The 22537-nt window shown below is 42.0% G+C and overlaps 1 protein-coding gene and 1 long non-coding RNA gene across 2 annotated transcripts in view; one reads left to right on the forward strand and one right to left on the reverse strand.

Annotated features, from left to right (window-relative positions):
* Positions 1-13155, reverse strand: part of LOC127550472 (uncharacterized) — a 36090-nt gene extending 22935 nt beyond the window's left edge. The window contains exon 1 of the long non-coding RNA XR_007950874.1: positions 12187-13155. This is a non-coding gene — a long non-coding RNA (uncharacterized LOC127550472). The remainder of the gene's footprint in view (positions 1-12186) is intronic.
* Positions 13156-13757: 602 nt separating this feature from the next.
* The window catches only part of APPL1 (adaptor protein, phosphotyrosine interacting with PH domain and leucine zipper 1), a 47330-nt gene continuing 38550 nt past the window's right edge, over positions 13758-22537 (forward strand). The window contains exon 1 of the mRNA XM_051979464.1: positions 13758-14014. Coding sequence (XP_051835424.1) covers positions 13961-14014 — 54 coding nt within the window. The 5' untranslated portion in view covers positions 13758-13960. The remainder of the gene's footprint in view (positions 14015-22537) is intronic.

A 22537-nucleotide genomic window follows, 5' to 3' on the forward strand; every position in this document is an offset into this window, starting at 1 on the left:
CTAGCACTTGCATAATGCCTTGTAAATAGTAGGTGCTTAATAAATGCTTGTTCACTGAGTAATTAATTTTCCCAGGAGTAGAAGAAATACTTTTATAAGCCACATTAGGTACCTTAGTATTTGTAATACTGAGAAAATAAGGATCTGTTGAAGAGGGCACAAGTTCCATCACAGTAGGAGATCTTAAAATGATTCTCCAAAAGAACAGGGACAGATAAGAAGCAAGATAGGCAAGTGGCAGAAACAGAAGAGGAAGATGTTGAACAGAGATATCAGTCACAGCCCGCAACACTCCCACGTGCAACCAAAACCAAATTAAAATGCAATTGGGAAATATTTCCAAAATAAATAAAAATACAAATGAACATAGACCATATTAATATATGGTTTTCTAAGTCAATATGCAGCCTGAAGGGTCCTGCTATATAATTTGATACTGTTTCAATTTGAGTTTGATACCACTGGTCTAGAACATGTTTGGGTCCAGCAGGAAGTTAGTGTCCAACCACTCGGGACAAACAGGAAAGCTATGATGAGAGCGTTGGACTTGCTCATTCATTGGTAAACTTTTCCCTGATTAAGAATTCAGGGAGTAGGGGCAGCTCAGTGGTGCAGTGGATAGAGCACCTGAAGTCAGGAGGACCCGAGTTCAAATCTGACCTCAGACATTTAACACTTCCTAGCTGTGTGACTTTGGGCAAGTCACTTAACTCCAATTGCCTCAGCAAAAAAAAAAAAAAAAAAAAAGAATTCAGGGGGCTAATAAAGTGTCCCTTTCTCCTTTTTCTAGCTTCCTTTCTGAGAGTATAGATTTTAAATCCTGAATTTTCTATCTCTTTAAGTTGTTTGGATGTTTATTTAAATAGTACATTAAAGCCAACTTTCTCTAGACAAAGAAAAGATAATTTATATATGGTCTTAATTTGAAAATGGGAGGGGGGGGGTGGCAGTGACTAGCTTGAATCCTTAGAATTTAAATGGGTCACAGATCTCTACCTCTGGCCAAATAGTGAGTTTCCTCAACTGGGGACTTGTTGAGAGATGAGATAAGAGATCAGTTTATGGTGACAGTTTTGTTTTAAAAGGCTGTACCATCAGACTTGTTAAAATAACAGAGAAAGAGACACAAATGGATCAGACCATTGCCCTGCCCTTTGGGGGCACCATTGCTGCACTCTCTTGTGTCCTGAACTAGACTGCTTAGAAGACCAGGGTTCCAGACAAAACTTCTAGATTTCTATGCAAAAAAGAGGGGGGATGAAAGTGACAGGCATGCCCCCTGAACTGATCCAGAAGGAAGAAAAAGGCAGGGTCTGGTAGGAATGAAGTCCTCTCCTTTGCAGTGAGGAGGGGAAAAGTCCTCTTCAGCCAGATTTTGCATTCCACGGTGAAATGTGATAATTATGTAAGAAAGGAGAGACTCTCAAGGGATCCACCTGGTTCCCCACCTAAATGCAGCAAATTGAGAAGGCTCACCCCCTACCTCCTCTGGGAAGGGAAACAGAGGTCAGGTCTTAGAGGGGAGATGTTTTTACCATATTTAGTAATAAAGACAATAATGTATGGGGTAACAAAAAGGTGGCCCCTGCTGCCGATAGATTGACTAACCAAGGTCCCAGATCTCTTCTCTATTGGGATTGCCTATTGCTAACTTTCATAAACAGCCAATCCAGACTTCTGGGTGAGTGATTACTAAACTGGTGCTACAGAGCTAAAGATGTGGAAAGGTGGGAGAACAGGAGAAGCAGCTTGAGCATCTTTGTGATTCAGTAGCAAAGCTCCCTGGGAATCTGGACACTTAAGTGGTTTTTTCTAGTCACCCTCTGGGTTAGGTGTGTTCCTAAGAAAAGCCTCCTTCATTATTATACACTTCAACGACAATACTGTATGAGGATGTATTCTAATGGAAGTAGACTTCTTTGACAAAGAGAAGATCTAACTCAGTTTCAATTGATCAAAGATGACAGAAGCAGCTACACTGAGAGAAAGAACACTGGGAAATAAGTGTGGACTACTTGCATTTTTGTTTTTCTTCCCAGATTATTTTTACTTTCAGAATCCAATTCTTCCTGTGCAACAAGAGAACTGTTTGGTTCTGTAGACATATATTGTACCTAGGATATACTGTAACATGTTTAACATGTATAGGGCTGATTGCCATCTAGGGAGGGGGTGGCAGGAGGGAAGGGAAAAGTTGGAACAGAAGTGAGTACAAGGGATGATGTAAAAAAATTACCCAGGTTATTTTTACCTTCTGAATCCAATTCTCCCTGTGCAATAAGAGAACTGTTCGGTTCTGCAAACATATATTGTATCTAGGATATACTGCAACATATCTAACATATATAGGACTGCTTGCCTTCTGGGGGAGGGGATGGAGGGAGGGAGGGGAAAAATCGGAACAGAAACGAGTGCAAGGGATAATGTAAAAAAATTACCCTGGCATGGATTCTGTCAATATAAAGTTATTATTAAATAAAATAAAATAAAATTTAAAAAAATTACCCAGGCATATGTTCTATTAATAAAAAGCAATAATTAAAAAAAAAGAAAAGAAAAGCCTCCTTCCGTGAGCTGTATTGCAAGCTGCTAGCAGTCCTAAATCCACAGTATACACCAAAGCTGAGTCAGGGATGCTCCTATACCCCAAAGGCAGTATGGTGGGCCATTGCATTTCTTACTTTCCTACCTGCTTGGGCTGCTCTGCTCCTCACTTCCTGGGCCACCCTGCTGGAAGCAGGGTACATACTACTGTTCTTTCTGCCTCAACAGTTCCCCTGTCTATGTGCCATCACAGCCTCTTCCCACAGGTTATCTCCAAACTTCCTGGACTGATACAAATCCCACTCTACTGTACAAGTCCTGCTGTACTTCTGTCTTTTTGGAATCATGGATTGAAACCTCAAAGTCTATTTGGTGCTATCCCTTCATTTGACAGATGAGAAAATTGAGGTTCTAAAGATCAGGTGACTTTTTCAGAGCCACATAAGTTTTAAGCATCTGACATGAGATTTGGATCAAGATCCCCTGGCTCCCTCCAGAGCTTGGCATCTGTCCACTAGAACACAACTGACTTGTCAAATGTTCTTTCAGCTTTTAGACTTTAGGTCCTCTTTCATCATCCTTCAACTTCTCGTGCAGTTAATAATTACAACATTGGGTTGTTTTTTTTTTTTTTTTTAGATTTCCCACATCCCAAAAGAAAACAAAATGATAATTATGATTGCATCATACAGAGAAAAATTCATTTGGCTACCATCACTGGTGAATGAGATATAAACACAAATTAATTTTCTAAATCTCCTCCCCTCAACAGAATTTTTTAAATTTTATTTTGGGATACTTTGATGAAAATATTTTAGAATTTTATGTGAATAGAGGACTCAGCATGTGATTTAACAGGATATTATTCATATATAACAGTCATTGACTCACCACAAATGCTGATGACAATACTGCATTGTTTTGAGTCTGCTAAAAAAAAATTTCCAATATCATCATCAGTTTTTTTGCTTATTTGCACCTACCTTATTTGCTCATCACCCACCTTAGTAGGTTCTTTCTAAAGGGATATAATGGAAACCAGAAAAAAAAAATTTGCTAAGAACCAGATGTCTAATAAAAGTCAATAAGGCTCTAAATGAGGGCAGCAGGAGCAAACCCCATGACTCTGTAACAACTACATGCATTGCTCAATGACCCTTCATATTTCTAACTGATCAGGATTTAGTGAAGTGGAACAGGCAGGTGTTAACTGGCTGGTACTCACTCCTAGCTCCTTCTGTCCTCCAGGGAATAGGGCAGAACAGAATTCTTTCTCTTGCCATTGGGAACTTCACTTCCCTCATTTGAATCTGCACTCTTTCTCTTTCCTGTCCCCAAACACCCCATTTCCTCCCTCCACAATAGATTCAATAGACTTGACTAGAAACTAAAAGAAACCTCAGGGGCAATTTGAGTTCTGTCTATAAAAGTTTAGAGAATTATTAACAAAATAAAATAACAGTTTGTCATGCCCCGAGACATACTTAGCCACCAAACTGCAAAGGAGAATTTCCAACCAATTAAATTTTGTGGAGTCAAATGGCCAAAGGCTTCCTCATTTGTACTCTTAGAATGCCACGAAAGACATATGCACAGAATGTTTAATGTTATACATATATCTTACCTAGACAAAGGCAGATTTAAAGTGTAATTGAAACCATAAGGAACAGTTTAAAAGGAAACATGCAAGAGTTTTCATTTAAATATTCTTTTAGAAAGAAAAGTAGAAAGAAGCATTTCACCAGTTCCATGGATTCAAGGCCAGAGAAAAGTCTTTAATAATCAGGTTTATCTCCCACTGTGGCCAAAATTGTTCTCTGGGCCACCCTGCTGGAAGCAGAGCACATACTACTGTTCTTTCTGCCTCAACAGTTCCCCTGTCTATGTGCCATCACAGCCTCTTCCCACAGGTTATTTCCAAACTTCCTGGATTGATACAAACCCCACTCTACTGTACAAGTCCTGCTGTACTTCTGTCTTTTCCTGGTCTAAGAAGAGGCTACAAACCCCAGAAATGCATGTGGCAATCCTTGAAGACTTTCCCTCTAGGTAGATCAATCTGGCAAGGGGAGCTAGAGCAACACAGTAGATTTTGTTAGGGATCCCTTGAGGAAAGAAATGTACCCCTTCGGGGATTAAGAAAACAACTTTCAGGAGAGATTAGAGAGGGGAGAAAGGTGAAGGAGGATCTTGGTGTCCTTGTGGTGTCAGAAGAAGCAGAGGGTGGCTATCAGCCATTGAGTGGATTACCCCACAACTTAAAGGAGGACATAAAAGAGATTTGCATTGAGAGAAACTGGAATGGATAAATTGTGATCTATACTAATGAAGGCAATACCCCTGATAGCAGACTGAACGTAAAATGGAGTCAGGCAATCTCAGATCCTTAACAACTCTATGGCTTGGGAAAGACACTGAAACTCCAATTCTCCCCTCTGTAAAATGAGAAAATTGGACAAATTTGCTTTCAAGGTTCCTTCCAGCTGCAGAGCTATGATTCTATGTTTGGAGAGGATTCATCTACGTGTAATGTTACTTACTTGCTTTGATCATCCCTCTTACCCTCCTGCCAGAACCTTGGTCACTGGGAAGCTGGACTCTGATTGGTGAGATCCATTTAACCTTGTCTGGTAGGGAATCAGGACTGTCCATTTTTTCTAGTTCCCCTTTAGGTAATTGACTTTCCCCCCATTAAAATGAAAGCTCCTTGAGGGCAGGGCCTGCTTTGCTTATTTGTATTTTTGTATCCCCAGTGGGTAGCACAGTACCTGGTCCATAGCAAATGTTTAAAAAATGTTTTGTTATCCATTAATAAATATACTGAATGGTAAGGGAAGAGGAGAGTTTTCCTACAAGCCAGAGGTTACAAGCCATGATCTGATTGGTTCATTTCCAATTAACAAGACTCTGAGTTAATCCCTTAAAAGGGAAAGTGGCTCTCAGAAATCCAGGCTGAAGATGGGGGAGGTTTGGGAAGGAAACAAGGATCTGGGCCTCAGACAAGTGGGATCAGGGCTTTATTTGGCAGCCCATAGCCTGGGCCTATTATTGACTAGGCCAGGGCTGGAAACACAGTGCTCCCCCCATGTCAGAAATACATTGTTTTTTTAACATAGCTTTGGATATTTGCAGCTTAGCCCAGTCTCAGATACAAAAGTCTGTGTTATTAGCAGTTTTCTGGTAAGACAAATTTTATGTAAGATCCTCATCCTAGATTATACAAGCTGACAGCTGTTCCAGTCATTTTTAGGACCTATGAACTCCACAAAACTGCTATAACAAATTTTCTCAGTCATCATAGACTTAATGAGTTGAAAGAGACCTTAAACATCCTCCAACCCAATCCTTTCATTTTATAGATGGGAAAGCAAAGCCAAAAGGTAGAGGCTGGATCTTATGCTGGGCTCTCAGATTTCAATTCTAATATTCCATCTAGTATATCATATAATTATTTTACTTTTGTTTAAAGCGAATGGATAGTCTGAACCCTTTCCTCCTTGGAGATGTAAGCTTGAGAGATAAGAAAAGATAGACAGGCCTTTAACCCAATTAAGTTACTGCCAAAGGGAAAGTCGAGGATCTGGATGCTCTCACCACACAAAATTTTAGGACTGAGCAAAGGGACAAGAACATATTCATACAAGGAGGCGTTTGCCAGTCTTATGGTTTTTGTTGGTTTATTTGTTTTCAGACAAACTGAGACCTGAGAAAGATCTTAGCTTAAAAAGGCCCCTGCATCCGGGCTGTCTCCCCTCATTCCCATCGAGATCTTGCCATTGGACCTAGGCAGTTAGCTCCAGAGGACAAAGTGAGGCTTCTGACTTTGCCCAGCTTTCACCCGCTCAAATCCAATTCACTTGCAAGTCTTGACATCTCCTTCTTGAATAAACAACTTCATCAGATTTCTTATCTAAGCCACCCAGTCTTTATTTCAGTCTTGGGTGAGGAATATAAATTCTTTGTTTAGATTGCCCAAGGCCGGGGCAGTAAATGACTTAGAAGTTAGGGACATAATCCAAATTTATCAATCAGATTTTATTGCTACTCTCTGGCATACCCATTTTTCCAAGGCCAAATAAGCCTGGAGCCCACAGCCGTGAGGGGATTTTGACATTCCAGGGCTCCTCCAGAACTTTTAAAGCATCACAAAGTTTTATTCAAGGAATCCTGTCATAGTGATTAGGGCACTGAACAGAGTTAAGATTCAAACTCTGCCTCTGCCACTTACAAGCTATGTGTCCGTGGCCTACCACTGAGTCTTGTCTATAAAATGGGGGTAAAAAATGCCCATCCCTATCACCTCAGAAGATTGCCGGGACTCTCAAATGAGATCATAAATGTAAAGATAATTAACGTACTGTAGAAATATCAGTTATTATTGCAATGAGATGATATTCACCCACTCACTGGCCTGACCTACGTTGTCACATTTAAGACCTTCTCTTATTTCTCTAAGGGTCTAGAAAAGGTCTAGAAAGACCCTTTTCTTCTCTTCCCCGTATTCTCTGTCAGGAATTGAGGCAAACTCCCTCTAAGGAGAGAAGAAACTTATCAAACCTCCCCAGTTCCTTTGAGGGATCTTCAAAATCTAGCCCATCATATAGACTTCACGAAGAAGACCATCCAATCCATTCCCATCCCTGGTCCTCCATGTTCCCAGACTCCCATTTGCTTCCTTTCTATCCATTGGTTTCATTTTCAGTCAGGCTGTTTTCAGAAAGCCTGGGGCCATTTATTACTCTCTCCAGTGATGACTCAGGAATCATTCTCAGCCTTGGGAATGATGGAGCTACTATTTAAAAAGCCCATTAAATTAAAATCACAATATGAAAGCCTGAGTTTGGCCTTAAATAGAACTTGAGACAAGGGGGAGCAAGATTCTATCTACCATGTAAGAGACTAATTCAGGTCGCTGTCCAAAGGCTGTTAATTGGTTGCTTTAAGTGCGATGAGAAGAAAGCTGGTGAAAGGGTGATAAGCTGGCTTCAGAGCCAGGAAGACACATGTTGGCATTGCAGATCCTGGGCAGAGAAGGCCCCATCTAACTCCTAAACTGAAACATGAAAATCCCCATAGCTTTGAAATTCATTATGGCCTAGCCCCTTGAGATCTGCTTTGGGCCTCTGGCCCAGAAAACATTCCCTAGAATGTCCCCAGCTGACATACCTGCCTTCTCAATAGCTCTGGGCTTCTTTCTCTGCCTCTGCCCCCATCACCTTCCGTCATTGGGCTGGGGCCCCTGGACCACAATCCCAGGGCCCAGTGATCCCATTCCCAGAATTCTTCTCCCTTCCTAAGGATTCTCCTTCACGGTCCTTGTCTTGTGGGTCCTGCTGGACGACTGAGGCATGATGGGGTGAATAGACCCCAGCAAAATATTATGTCCCTGGCTATAAGCCAGTTTCTGAATGAGCCCAGTGAGAAATGTTATCTCCTTCTATCTCCTCTTTTTACGGGAACAAACTGACTCTGCAGAATTTCTTGTTTTGACAAAATTACCATGTACAGACAGCGCTCCCTTGTATCGACGCCACAGTTACTTTATATATTCAGAAGTTCAAGCTACGTACAGCCATTTAAAGGCACATAAACTTGACCTATACTATGATAACCCATAACCTTGCTCATGTACCCAATTAGCATCATATCTGGTTGAGGGTCCTTTTTCTTTTTTTTTTTTTTTTAATTAAAGCTTTTTATTTACAAAACATATGCATGGGTAATTTTTCAACATTGGAGGGTCCTTTTTCGAGAGTTCATTAGGAACTTTGCCCACTTGATTAAACAGCACAACTTGATTTGTTTGGGTCCATGAATTCATACCATTACCATCCTTTAGAAGACAAAATCTCTGATTTAGGGCCAAGTTGGATGGTCTTGACCTTCTCCTGCCCCTTCCCCAGGCACTCTGTAAGATTTCCCCCTAGGATGAGAGCTGGGGGCAAGGAGGCACCTTAGTCCAACATCCTTATTGTGATAGATAAGTAATATGAGACCGTGAGTGGTTAGGTCACTCACTACAGGATTTGAACTGGGTTCAAATGTAGCAGGCACCTGTCTACCTCTGGAGACAGGAAGGAGTTTTCTGAGCTGGGCAGAAATCTCCCATGTTGTTGTTAATAAGAAATACAAGTCTTTTCCTTCTGCAACAGGCTACTGCTTCTCATACAGCTCCTGCTGCTTTTTCCTTTCTCCCACATATTTAGTTATTCATCTATCTAATCATTGCAATTGAGGTCATCAAATTCCCAATTATAAGATCCTGCTGAGTGGGTTAAAGAAAAAATGTTAACACCGTGCTCTGTGTTTTAGATATGTTTGCCAAAAATACTTCGGATTCATTTATTCTAAGCTTTTCTAATCTAGAGAAAGAAATTTCCAAAATGCACTGAGTCTGGAGTCTGGAAGACCTGAGTTCAAATACCATTTCAGAGACTAATTATATGATCCTGGGCAAATCATTTAACTCCTGTTTGCCTCTGGTAAAATGGGAGTTATATGGCACTTCCTCTCCCCCCCACCCCCATTATTGTTGTGGCTCCAAAAAAACTGTAGATGTCCATTGACCATACCCCAATAAAACTGTCTTAGGAGATGGACTAAACTAAACTGAGGATGACCAATGGGCCTCAAACCTGTGGTGAGTTAGGAGTATGGCTACTCTTAGCATTTAAAGACTTCTTCTGGTGGAATGGACAGTTGAAAACAATTTGTTCCAAGGGCCATGAAGGAGGTTAAAGCAGGCACTTTGGAGCAATTAGAAACTGGTCAAACATAATTTACTAAGGTCATCCACTGCATCCAAGTCGTCCTTAGTCATCCTGATTTTTGTCCTGCCACTTGGACTTTGAGGATTAAGGAAGAAAAGGTGAGGCTGATGACCGTGTAAGTCGGCCTCACAGAAATACAATTAACTCCATTGATATCATTGGTCCTCTTTGAAAATAAAGGAGGATCAACAGCAAGTGCTATCTAAAAGTTAGGTCCTTCTGTCAATAAAAAGTTATTAAAAAAAAAAAAGTTAGGTCTTCCCCACCTCATGCCTTCAGACATCCAAGCCAGGATGGCTCTAAGTAACATGTCCTGGGATCTTGAATAAACAAAAGATCCTCATATGATGAAATAGTTTAGGGTATATATTATTACAGTATATATTAATACAGTTATTATTCCTTCCTTCCTTGATCACTCCCAGAAGAATTAAAAGGACTTCCTTTAGGAAATCAATATCTTACACCTGAATAGAGAAGAAGACCTAGTCTGGGATCAGAAGGAGGCAGTTATCTTAACTGGGCAGAACTTAATTTGGTTATTGTCCTTAATCCATTTTCCTAAGAAAAGCCCTAGCTTTTTTTTTCTATCTAAAAATCTGAAAAGGTTGAGGCTACAGTAAATGACCATTTCTTAATATTTTTAATTGAACCAGAAAGTTTTTAACATGCTTCTTCAAGTCCCTTCAAATTCTCACTTAAACTTCTATTTACATCACCACTCGAATCCTGAAATGGCTCTCAGTTGAATTAATTTATTTGAACTATAAAAATCCATCCTCCCTCCAACAGTCCCCCTTAATATGGAGATCTGCTTCCAAAAAAAAAAAGTCAGAACTCTGCAAATGACTGCTGTTGCCAGGATGTTGAAAAAGTCCACAGCTGCGTCTTAAAGACATAGGATGATAATAACTGGATCTCAGAAGTGAAAGGGACTTCAGCAGCCTTCCAATCCAACCCTGTAATTCTCTTGACAACACCCCCCCCCCAACAAATATTCCTCTTGTCGGAAGCCCTGGAGGATGAGGGATAACTACCAGCTCCAGAGGCAGGGCTCTGTTTGTAGACAGCTCTGCCTGAACTGACCATTTTATAACTTCTCCTGATGATCTCTCAGTTCTCCTTTCCACATCCAAACAAAGCAAATCTAATCGTCCTTCAAAGAGACAGGCCTTCAATTATTTGAAGATAGCTATCAATCAATAAATCAATCAATATTTATTAAGCACCTTCTATGAAATAGGCACTCTGCTAAGAACTGGGGATACAAAAAAAGAGGCAAAAAATAGTCCTTTTCCTTGGTGAGTTTACAATCTAATGGATTAGACAACATACTAGCAAATATTTACAAAGTAAACTACATACAGGATAAATAGTAAATAATTACTAGAGGGAAGGCACGGGGTTTAAAGGAATTAGGGGAAGGCTTCCAATAAGGGAAGGGATTTTCACCTGGGTACAAAGGAATTTGGAGAGGTCAGTAGGTGGATCCCAGGAGGGAGAGTGTTTCAGACCTGGGGCTTAAATTAAAAATACCTGGAACAAGAAATGGCCTTTCCCCATCATCCTTTCCCTACTTCAAGTCTTCTCTTTTAGAGGTGAAGCATCCCTGATTCCTTCAGCTGATCTCCATATGGCATGACATTGAGATTCTGTCTCCAAGACTGCCCTGTTCCTGCTGCCCCTGCAGCACAGGTGGGGAAGTGATGGGAGACTCCAGCTGGCTCAGAAATGGGCTCCAGCCATGGGAGACTCCAGCCATGGGAGGCTCTAGCTATCTGCAGAAATATGCTCCAGCCATGGGAGACTTTAGCTGGCTGCAGAAATGTGCTCCAGCCATGGGAGACTCTAGCTGGCTGCAGAAATATGCTCCAGCCATGGGAGACTCTAGCTGGCTGCAGAAATATGCTCCAGCCATGGGAGACTCCAGCCATGGGAGGCTCCAGCTATCTGCAGAAATATGCTCCAGCCATGGGAGACTCTAGCTGGCTGCAGAAATGTGCTCCAGCCATGGGAGGCTCCAGCTGGCTGCAGAAATGTGCTCCAGCCATGGGAGGCTTCAGCTGGCTCAGAAATAAATGTGCTCCAACCATGGGAGGCTCCAGCCATAGGAGCTCTAGCTGGCTGCAGAAATGTGCTCCAGCCATGGGAGGCTCCAGCCAGCTGTTGTGCAATTGCCACAGTCACCTTTAGGGAACACTTCTGCTACATCAGAAACCCTGCCAGCCCTTGTGTATTTCCTTTGGTTATTGCTTTAGAATCTAAGTTCCTTGAGAGTTGGGGCTGGTTTGTCCATTTTTCATATTCCTCGGGTTTAACACAGTACCTGGCACATAATAAAGTTGATTGATTCTTCCAGCCTATCAGACCTTCTAGAGTTATAGGGATGTGAGAGGGTGCCAGGAGAGGAGAGCCTAACTGCTGATATCCCTGACAAGTGACCTCAAAGATCCGATAGCCTTTGACTCAGGCACACCCAAGGGAACTGGGTTAGAAGGTGTTGTCAAGGTCAATGTACTCTGGGCTTACAACCTGGGGCAGCCCATGCAGAAGCCAAGGCAAGCTCGTGGTGTTTCCAAGGGATGCATACACAAACAGGTAGGCAGGAAGTCACCTAGGTAACCAGATTCCCCAGGGTTGCACTGAGCAATCTCATTGGGTGTTCTTTCATTTTCCTCATTCCAAAACAGACAGGTCTAACAGGAGAGCCAGCTCAGAGGCCCCAAAGCTCCCTGCATTTATTTACTGCTTAATCCAGTCTTGGACTCAGTCAAATCAAGTCAATTTCATAATACACTTACCATGTACCGGGCGCTGAGCTAAAGATGAGAGGTTTTAAGGCAAAGGGCAGTGCCCGCTTTCAAATACTTACAGTATCCGGAGGGGGAGACAATGAGAACAACCATATTATAAGCAAGACGTGAAGGGGGCAGCTCTTGGAGCTGCTTCATGCAGAAGGTGGGATATTAGCCAGGAATCCAGAAGGAAACAGAGATGAAGAAGAGATAGAGAGAGAGTCAGTGAATTGGATTTCAGGGGAAAGGAAAACGCAGGAGTGGAATTAAGATTGAGGCAGCTCGGTGCCCTCATGAGATCTGGAGTCAGGTGATCTGTGTTCAAAATCCAGCCTTAGACAGAGTTCATCCTGGGCAAGTCACTTAATCCCTCCGGGAAAGCCTCAGTTTCCTCATCTGTAAAATAGCATCTACTTCTTAGGATTGTTGTGATGATAACATCAAGGAATGTTTTTAAAGTATTTTGCAAATTTTAAAGCCTCAGATAACCCCAAGCTAGCATGGTTCTACTTAAGAATGCCAAGCAGCAAATACTACTTGTTTTCTCGGGTTTCTCACTTGTAGTTGCATCCTGGGTGCTTAGCACAGTGCCTGGCACGTGGGAAGCATTCAGTGCCCGGGATGGGGCCGTGGCCAATCTGATGACCGGTGAGTGTGTCTTAACTCGGCTATCCTGGGACAAGTCTCCATCACCCCCAGCTTGGCCCACAAGCTCTTGGAGTTTAGCTAGTTCTGCTCCTCGCCCCCACCCCGCGGACCTTGCTAGAGTCCTGGCTCCCTGACAAAGAGGAATTGGGGTGCTCCTTTTCCCGATCAGAGTCCGCGCTGGTTCAGTGAGTACGATAGACTGGTTGATTGATTAAGACGGCTCAATCCAGTGGCCCCCGAAGGGAAGAGATGGCTTGGAGCTCTCTGGAGGAAGAGGCCAAGTAACCCGAGACGAGGGGTAGGAGGGACCCCCACCGCCCAAGCCCCACCCCCACCCCACGCGTGGGCGTCGGCGGCCTGTTTGATTGATGGACCAACGCGTTTGCACTGACCAAACACTGAAGCTCTGATAAGTGCCCCCGGCCTAGGGCACAGGATGGAGCGAGGCGCGAACCCCGCACCCACGGCCCGCGCGTGGGAAGCCCATCGGGCAGAGGACTACTGCTTGGCTTAGCGGGCAGAGAGGGCTGCCGAATGAACACCTGGTTTGGAGAGTGAGAAAGCCCGGGTCACGTCTCAAAGTGAGATGGGAACAGTCCACAATCTCAGAAACTAAGCTCGCGGAGCATCACCGCGCCCTGCAGAAGCCTGCGTTCCCCCTCCCGGCCAGGCGGGGCGCCGAGGGTCGGCGCGCATTGGGAGGTCTTCGCGGGATGGGAGGGGGTGGGGGTGGCGGGGAGAGGAACGCGGGCAGCTCGTGCCCGCGCCGCGGGAGCGCGGAGGCGCGGCCCCACCCCCGCTCGCCCCCCCAGCTGCCTCTCCTCCGCGAGACCCTACGTCTCGAGACAGCCAGTCGCCCCGCCCTTTCTCTAGAGCTGACTGGCGTGATTAGAAACCAATGGACGGCGCCTTCGGTCAGGCCTGGCCAATGAGGGGGAGGAGGAGGGATTTCCCTCCGCGGTCGTTCCCCGGGATCCTGGGCGGCTGTGGCGGCGTCCGCGACTGAGGGGGAGGAGGCGGAGGCGGACAGGCGGGAGGGGCCGGATCCGGTTCGGTTGGTGGCGCGCCTGCGACGGCGGCGGGGGCTCGGGCAACAGCTGTCGTCGTCCTGGTCGCTGTCACTGTTGCTGCTGCCGCCGCTGCCACTTTCACCTTCTCGACTCGGCCCAGACCCGACCTCGGCCGGGCCGCCCGTCAGCCACCATGCCGGGCATCGACAAGCTGCCCATCGAGGAGACCTTGGAGGACAGCCCACAGGTGAGACGAGCCGAGAGGCCCCGCACGGTGTGGGGAGGCCCGGCAGCGGCGAGCGTCAGCGCGACTCCCCTCCCCCCCACCGGACCGCAGGTGCCGGGGCTCGGCCCCCTCCTCTCTGCCCCAGCCCCGGTGCGCGGCCCGCTGCTCCTCCGGACTGTTCTCTCCTCCTCTTCCCTCCTCCTGCCTCTTCGATGCTTTGGACTTCAGGGACTTTATTTCCCCCTCCCCCAGCCCCTGTCTGGTGTCTTTCCCTCCTCGTACCCCGCGAGGCAGTGGCTCGGAGCAGAACTTTCCCAGAAAGAGCATGGGGGAGGGGAACAGATTTATTCATCCCGAAAGGAAGGGTTGGTTCCGGCGCTGGAATTGGGCCGGACTCGGCAGGCTGCCTGTGTCTGTGTCCGTGTGTGTCTCACCGTGTCTGTTTCTCTCTGCCTCTTTCCTTCGATCCTCTTTCTTCCTGCTCTCCCCTCCACCCCCCATCTCAATCTCTCCCAACTTCTCTCTCACGAGGCGTCAGGAAAGGTCATTCACCGCCTTCTCCAGAGGGGTTTTCTGGTTACATTCGAACAGGCGTCCGGCATCCCTGTTACCGGTCGCAGGCTGTACTTCGTCTCATCCCACTTGACAGTTTAACACAGATTGAGTTTATGTGAAGTAAATTTAACCAAGTTGGCCTTTTTATTCCTGTTATTCGGGGAAGCAAACAAGCATTAATTAAGCTCCTACTGTGTGGTGGGTGTTTTACAGATAGCTCATTTGATCCTCACCGCACTCTCTCCCTGTGAGATAGGTGCTGCTGTTATCCCCATTTTAGAGAGGAGGAAACTGAGGTAGAGGTGAAACGCCTCTGCCCAGGCTCACACAGCTATTTGGAGACCAGATTTAAACCCAGGGCTTCCTGACTCGAGGCCCACCGTGCCAACTAACTGCCTCTGTATCTTTCGATTAATTCAAGGCTTTATAGTTCATAAAAGTGGTTAATGGACATGATGTAACACTCATAACCCAGTGAAGTAGGAGATGTAAAAATTGTTACCTGTGACTTTATAGAGGAGAAAACTCAGATTAAGTGGCTTGTGAAGTCGTGCAAGTTAAGTCATAACTAAGATCTAAAACTGTGATTCCCATCAGAACATTCTTTAGGTTATGCCATGCGGCCCCATCCTGGAAAAGTAGTCATTGGTAGAATCTTTTACCCTGGGAACAATAACAAAAAGGGCTAGAAAACAAGATGGGAAGTTTTCAAATAAACTATTTAAGCTTTGTCCTTTGATCGAATCAACCACTTAAGAAAATTATAGGAGTTGGATGTCATTTGAATAGAACAAAACAAAACAAAAACTTTCTGAATCACCTGTTTAGAACATCAGAACATTCTCTATCCAGGATGACAGAACTAAGACCTGATGTATGGGAGAAGGAGGTCCTTGACCCCACTTTAGTGTTTGGTGATCCTGTGAAGGTTTTTCATATGGCCAGTTCAGTTGCTAGGAAAATGGTATGTTCTTTTTCCTTTCAAAAAGTGATTTATACAAACCCATTGCCTGTTTGGTTATGTACTTTGTCAGCTTGTACTGACAACAAGGGAAACTGATTTCTTCAATTTATGTAGTGTCCAGAAAAGCCTTCCCATCAGGTCAAACCTTCCTCGAATTCAGCCTATTAGTATATAATCTGTAATATAATATTTATAATATGGCATGTAATTAGTAATTAACATTAGATATAATCTACTAAGTCTATAAAAAAGCGGCATTGCATAACAGATAAATAAGTGACCTTGGAGCCAGAAAAATTTGTATCCAGGTGCTCCCCTCTAACAGATCCTGGCTGAATCACTGGGCAAATCAATGCATCGTACATTGGTAGAGAAAGGTCTTCATTGGGAGCTCCTGCCACAAAATTAAGTCACAAATCTAGTCTATCCTATTGATTAATCAACAACCTTTTGTTGAACACTGCTTGATAAAGGTGTCTTGTATCTGGGGAGTACAGATACAAAGCCTGAAATAATCCCTCTTAGACAGGAAGAATTAAGTACAAATATAAGGATATACAGAAGAAATAGAAAAAAGAAGAAATACAAAGTAGTAGAATACATGATGGAAATAGCAGTTGGGAGTGTTAGGAAAGATCTTTGTAGAAAATGGTACCCGAGCTATACTGCCTTAAAAAGGAGGAAAAGTATTCTTCTCTGAGGCAAAGCTGAGGAAGGAGTGCGTTTCAGGGATGGGGAAGCAATAGCCAGTGAGGAGCAGAGAAGACTGCTTTGGGAGGAAAGTCATGTCCAGCAAGGCTAGAAAGATAGGCCAGGCCTTGTTTGGGAAAAGCTAGAGATTATGTTCTGCAGGGAGCCATGTAGTCAGCTTTGGCAGCAGGATAAAGAGTGGGGAGAGAGAAAGCAAGGAGTTTTTTGCAGTAACCTAGGCAAAAGGTGATCAGAATCTGAACTACTACTACTATTACTAGTTAACATCTAGAATAGCATATACTCTGACACTGCTATATGCTTTACAAATATCTCCTATGATCTTTAGGACTCTGAGAGCTGGGTGTTATTATCCGGGTTTTAGAACTAGATAAACAAGACTAAATGACTTGCCCAAGGTCATCAGGTACTCGGTACCTGAGACTACATTTGAACCCATATCTTCCTGACTCTAAGCTCAGGCACTCTTATCTACTCTCCCCTTCCCAAACCCCATAGCCACCTACAAAGGTGGTAGCTGTGAGTAAGAGATGTTATGAAGGGCGAAATAAAATAGAGAGATTGGCTCTGAGCTAAGGGTAAGTGAGCAGGATAGCATGATGTCAGCATGAATTCAAGAGATGAAAAGAATAGAGACCTTTGGAGAAGAGATCATGCGTTCACTTTGGGGCCAGTTTGGGACATCCCATTTAAAATGTGCCCTAGACAATTGGTGATTCAGAGCAGAAGCTGAGAAGAGAGACTGGAACTGATGAGATTCCCCAGAGACAAATTTTAGAGGGAAGTAAGAAAAGAGCCTAGGAAAGAACTTTGGAGAACACCCACAGATAGACTGTGACACATCAGAAAAAATGAGATCTTCTGCAAGAGGAAAAGATGCTCAACAGTGTCAAACGCAATAGAAAAGGATAAAAATGAAAAAAAAAAAAAAAACACTCGGTGATAAGTGAGGGAAGCAGAACTGAAGGCAGCAGGAGGTGCTGCTTTGCCAAGGAGGTTCAGGGAGGATGGTCAAATCTAGCAAAGGGTTTTTAAGAATGAGGGAGACATGGGTGTGTTTGACAGCTAGATAGATGTTAAGTGGAGAGACTGAAGAGGGGAAGAGGAAAGAAAAGGGGACTGAATCAGTTACAAATGTAAAGCAGTTGGCCTTGGTGAGGACCAAAGTTACCTCATTGTCAGAGACAGGTGAGAGGAGAAAATGAGGAGTGAGACATCAAGTGGTTTTGAGATGAAGAAAATGGGAGAAGGACCTTGTGCCTAATAGCCTCAGTTTCCCCACGAGAGTAGGAAGCCAGACTCTGTGGAAGCTGGTTGGTGGTTGTCCTTTATCTTTAAAGAGGACCAAAGTGACATCACTTATGTTAGGGTCGATTTCCCATGTGTCCAACTGTGGCTGATCAGACGGATATCAGTTCAGAATGCACTGCCACAGGTTCGACACAAATAGTCTCTGTGAACATTTGGGGTGGCTTCTCTAACTTTGGGCATCTCATCTTCTGAAAGACAGATAGGGAAGGCATTGAGAACAAAGGCTTAAGGAGGAAGGAGAAGGTTGGGAGTAACTTCTCTGGGAGGTGAGATAGGGGTTCAGTTATAGAGTACTAAAAAGGATTGTCGATCATGTTTGGCTTGGTCTTTTGCTCTTTTTTCCTCTGACATAAAAATTTTAACTTTATATCATATTTCATCCATGATACAAGTCCCATGAAAACTGAATGGCTCAGATATTATTGCATAATTTCTTTAGCAAAATATTCATATTGAGGTAAGGAAAAGAAGTTTTTTAGGCTTATGTCCTGAACACAGTTAACACCTTGGAATATTAGATTTCTTTATTTGTGCCAATATGAAAGAAGCTAGAATACAGCAATTCTTTTTGTTTTGTTTTTATGTTCAAAACCCAGAAGTAACAGATCTTATGAGTTAAATTACATTTAGAATATTACTTTGTACCACTGGGTTTGGGGAGTAGAAAAAACAGCAACATTCTTCTGGCAGCCACCTTTGTGATTACTGTGTACCATGTTCATTATTTTAATTAATGATTTGGCACCAGTTAGAAAATTATATTCAGAGATACCTGTATAAGAAGGAGTTGGGTACATGAAGGACAGTGATGAATGTAACATAATTCAAAAACTTATGGATAAAACTCAGAACTTGGCTGTCTTGTTGTCTTACCATCCTCAGCTTTTATCCATAAATCATCCAATCAGAGCAAAATGGAAATGAGAATTGTTAAGATTATTTTAGAAACTATTCCTTTTTTTAACATAATCTTTGAAAATGATTTTTAAAATGATAAAATCATAATAGAACATGAACAAGTGCTTAAAAGATTGTTTTAAATTTATTTTTCTCACAGTTTTGAAATTCACAGTTATGAAAACTCACAGTTTTCATAAATTCTTTCTTTTGAAGAATCACTCATTGTGATGACCGCGTATTTTAAAATCGGCCAGAGTCAGGAATTCAGGTTAAGGGAAAATCTTCAATCTTTATTCTTTGTGGAAGTGAAGGGGGCTGGCGATAGCAATGTGAGCAGCTGTGACAGGAACCCACCAGCCGGCTCTCTCTGCCTCTCTTCCTGCCCTTCTGCCTCCACCCACCAAAATCATCCCTACATCATTTCCTATACAACACATCAGGACTTGTACAAAGAGTGGGTGGGGGCCATTCTTTCTCCAACCATATATATTAATAGAGTATGGTCCAATTACTATTTAGCTTCACCTGCTTGGGACCTCAGTGCATCAACTTGAGCTTCAGCCCATTACATCTCCCGCTTTCTTTTGTTTTAGAACACAGGTGGTCATGCCATCCCTGACTTCTCAGAGAGGTCAGAGCCCCCAAGGGGAGGTGATCACACCCTCCTTGATTTCTCAGGAAAGGGTGAAAGCACCAAAAACGAGGTGATCATGACTCCCCTGACTTCTCAGGAAGGGAGGTGAAAGCACTAAAAAAGAGATAATCACGCCCTCCCTGACATCTCAGGAAGGGAGATGAAAAGCACCAAAGGGAAGTGGGGGTTGCTAGCGGGTTTCTGGGCTGAAGAGTCTTATTATGCACAAACCCATCAGCATGGGAGGTATTACACAAGCATATGGCAACAACGCAGAGGCTATTAGTGATGACTCTCCCCACAGTCAGTGCAGGCTTGATGTGGTGTAACAAACATGAATTATACATGCAAGTAATGATATAACAAACAATATAAATCAACATTGTGTTGTAAAAGATTGCCAGAAGTCCTAGAAGGAGAGTATGTAAACAGCAGTCACACATACGCCTTCTTCAGCAGCCAAGAGATAGTCCAAAACCAATCTATTGTCCATTGCTTCACATATCAGGGAATCCAAACTTCCCCCCCAAGTTTTTGAAGTCCTGCAACAGTCTTTTTATGTGTTAGGGAATCCAATGATTCCTGCAGATTTTGAAGTCCTGCAACAATCTTATTATATCTCAGAGAATCCAATGATTCCTGAGGGTTTTCAAGTCCTACAACAGTCTTATCATGTCTCAGACAATCCAGTGATTCCTGAGGTTTTTCAAGCCCTATTGTAATCTTATCATGTCTCAGAGAATCCAATGATTCCTGAGGGTTTTGAAGTCCAACAATTTTCGATGTCCACAAGTCAAACGCCATAACTGCCACACTCTTTCAATGGTGAGCACAGTCAGCAACCACCTGATATTTCTTGGGTCTTCTCCTTCATTTCAAGGGTCTGCTCCATCTCTCTGCAATGGACAAGGCAAATACGGCTTGTTGGCACCCATCTGATTGCTTCTCCACCTCTTTGTGCAAACATATATTATAGAGTATGGTCCAATTACTATTTAGCCTCATGTGCTTGGGACCTCAGTGCATCAACTCAAGCTTCAGCCCATTACAACTCATTTATTCAGTGTTTCTAATACTAGATAGGACTCTATTTCCATGAAAAAAACCTCTTATCAAATTTAATTGCCAGAAATTTTTTCCATTTTTTTTTTTTTTATTTATAAAAAGAAGGGAAAGGATACTTTTAAGATCTTGTCTGTAAAACTCAGCCTGGTGCAAGGTGTAGTACTAAATAACTAAATAACCATGAACTCTTATTACACAACCTTAACTTGTTTTATGATCTTAGGCAAGTGTTTAAATTTTACGGGTATGTAAGAGAACTTCTTGTTCAAAAAAGTAGTAGTCAACTATACATTGTTGAGGTGGGAGTTATGATGATAAAACAGCTTGAAAAATTTCTGTAAAAATCAAGAATTAGTATCTTTTTGGTGTTGCTTTCCCATTGTCTCTGCAATAATCAACATTTGACTTTTTCAAGCAACAAAAGAGATTTATTTAGACCTTGGGATGTGTTGATATAGGTATTTTCTCACTTCAAATTTTGGTATACTTTGCAAATAGTTTCTTTTGCCTAAGTCTTATCGCTGATTTTTTTTTTTAAATAATAGAATAGGCACTTTCTCTTTTTAATATCCATGACCAGAATACTAGCTATTCCAAATACTATTTCTTCAAATAAATTTTTTAATTTATTACTTAATAAATATAATAAATAAAAGGCTTCTAGTGATCAATCTTCTCTGATTGCTTATTCTAAGTAATAGCTTAATTTTTAAGTAAATATTAATACTAATGTTTCAGATGAGATCTAAATTATATTTTTGCTACTGAGTCAACAGGTTCTTGAATCATAATAAATTCTTAAATATATATCATATAGGTCAAGTCCTAAAGGGGCATTTGCCTCATCAAAAGATTTTATTTATGTTTGTTATAATTCAGGAAGACGGTGTTAGGTAGTAGGTTGACTGCTGGGTTTGAATCGGAAAGGCCTGGGTCAGACCCTGCTGCTGGCTCTGGCTAGCTGGGTAACTATTCAAACTGAACTCTAAACCACCCGGTCATAATTTATATATTGACCTACAAAATTAATGGTGAATATTTTATTGTAATCTTTTGATTTCAAATAAATTAATGTTAACATCAACTTAATATTTGATTAACAAGAACATATTACTTTCATACAAAAAAATTCATTGTAATATGTTCGCAATAATTCTTTCATGTTTCCACTGTCTGAAGTTGTAAAATTAGTTTACCTACAATTAATAAGTGTGATTGATGTATGTTTGGATGCTTTTAATCAATTTGCTTAAAATTTAATAATCTATAAAATTGCATGTAATTTGAATATTTGTTCATTGTTTTTCTTCATGATAATGCTTTCATTAATTACTTTTGATAAAGAAAATATATTGTCTGAAATGCTTAATAATAAAACATTAGTTTTACATATTTTTTTACATTCTAATAAATTTTTCACAAAATTTTTATGAAAGCCCAGATTTGAAGACACGTCACAAACTTATAATATTAAACAATTCCACAGCTTGTTACATTGTTTAACTTTAGCTTAACTGGAGATATTCTACTAATGGCCTAAGTTGCTAGAAATCAACTTACTATTATAAAACATATAATTTAGTCGCATACAGACTTTGCCCAGCATCCCAAATCAGAATAATTCATTGAGAAGTAAAATTTTAAGGTGATTTACAATTTCAAACCCAAAAAGTCCATACTTTGATTTTTCACTTTAAAAAGGGGAACATGTCACAGATAATTTAATCATTCAAAATATGTAATTATTATTTGAATGACACCTTAAAGCTTTTTATCTTTCTAATGGAAAAAGTCTAAAAAATGCTGAACCAGCTTGTAAAGGTCAAGACAGGTTCAAAGGAGCTTTGATATCAGGTTTAGAAAGAAAGTACATTATTAACATATCTGATCTATGGATATTATGGAGGTTAAGCCATCCAGTAATAGCCTAAAACAATTGTATAGTAATTATCATAATTTGAAAGATCCATAATACAATCTGCGTAAATACTGTGGCCACCTCTCGTACCTGTTCCTCATCCCCATTGTTGCATTTTGTAACCCTCCTCTTATAGCTCTAAAGTAAAGTAGTTGTAGACAAAGCAATTTTCTTTTTGACTAGCCTTCTGGTAATGAGTTTTTCTATGCTTGAGAGAAGCTAAGTTTGTAATGATAAAAATAGTCAATTACCAGGGCCCTATTTACAACTTTTCCAGTGTGATAGAAACTGTTAAGAGTTTGTATTCAGTTGTTATAACCTCTTAGAATAGGGCCGTCTCCGCACCTTGATGAAGCTTGGGCAGAAAAGTTAATGTATCCTGTACTTTTAATAAATGATACTTCTAAATACCAACTATTTTAATTTTCTTAGTTGTTCTCTAATCACTTAATTCATTATTTTAAAAACCTCCAATTTTATTATGTC

This window comes from Antechinus flavipes, chromosome 1, assembly GCF_016432865.1.
Source record: "Antechinus flavipes isolate AdamAnt ecotype Samford, QLD, Australia chromosome 1, AdamAnt_v2, whole genome shotgun sequence".
NCBI classification, from domain to species: Eukaryota; Metazoa; Chordata; class Mammalia; order Dasyuromorphia; family Dasyuridae; genus Antechinus; species Antechinus flavipes.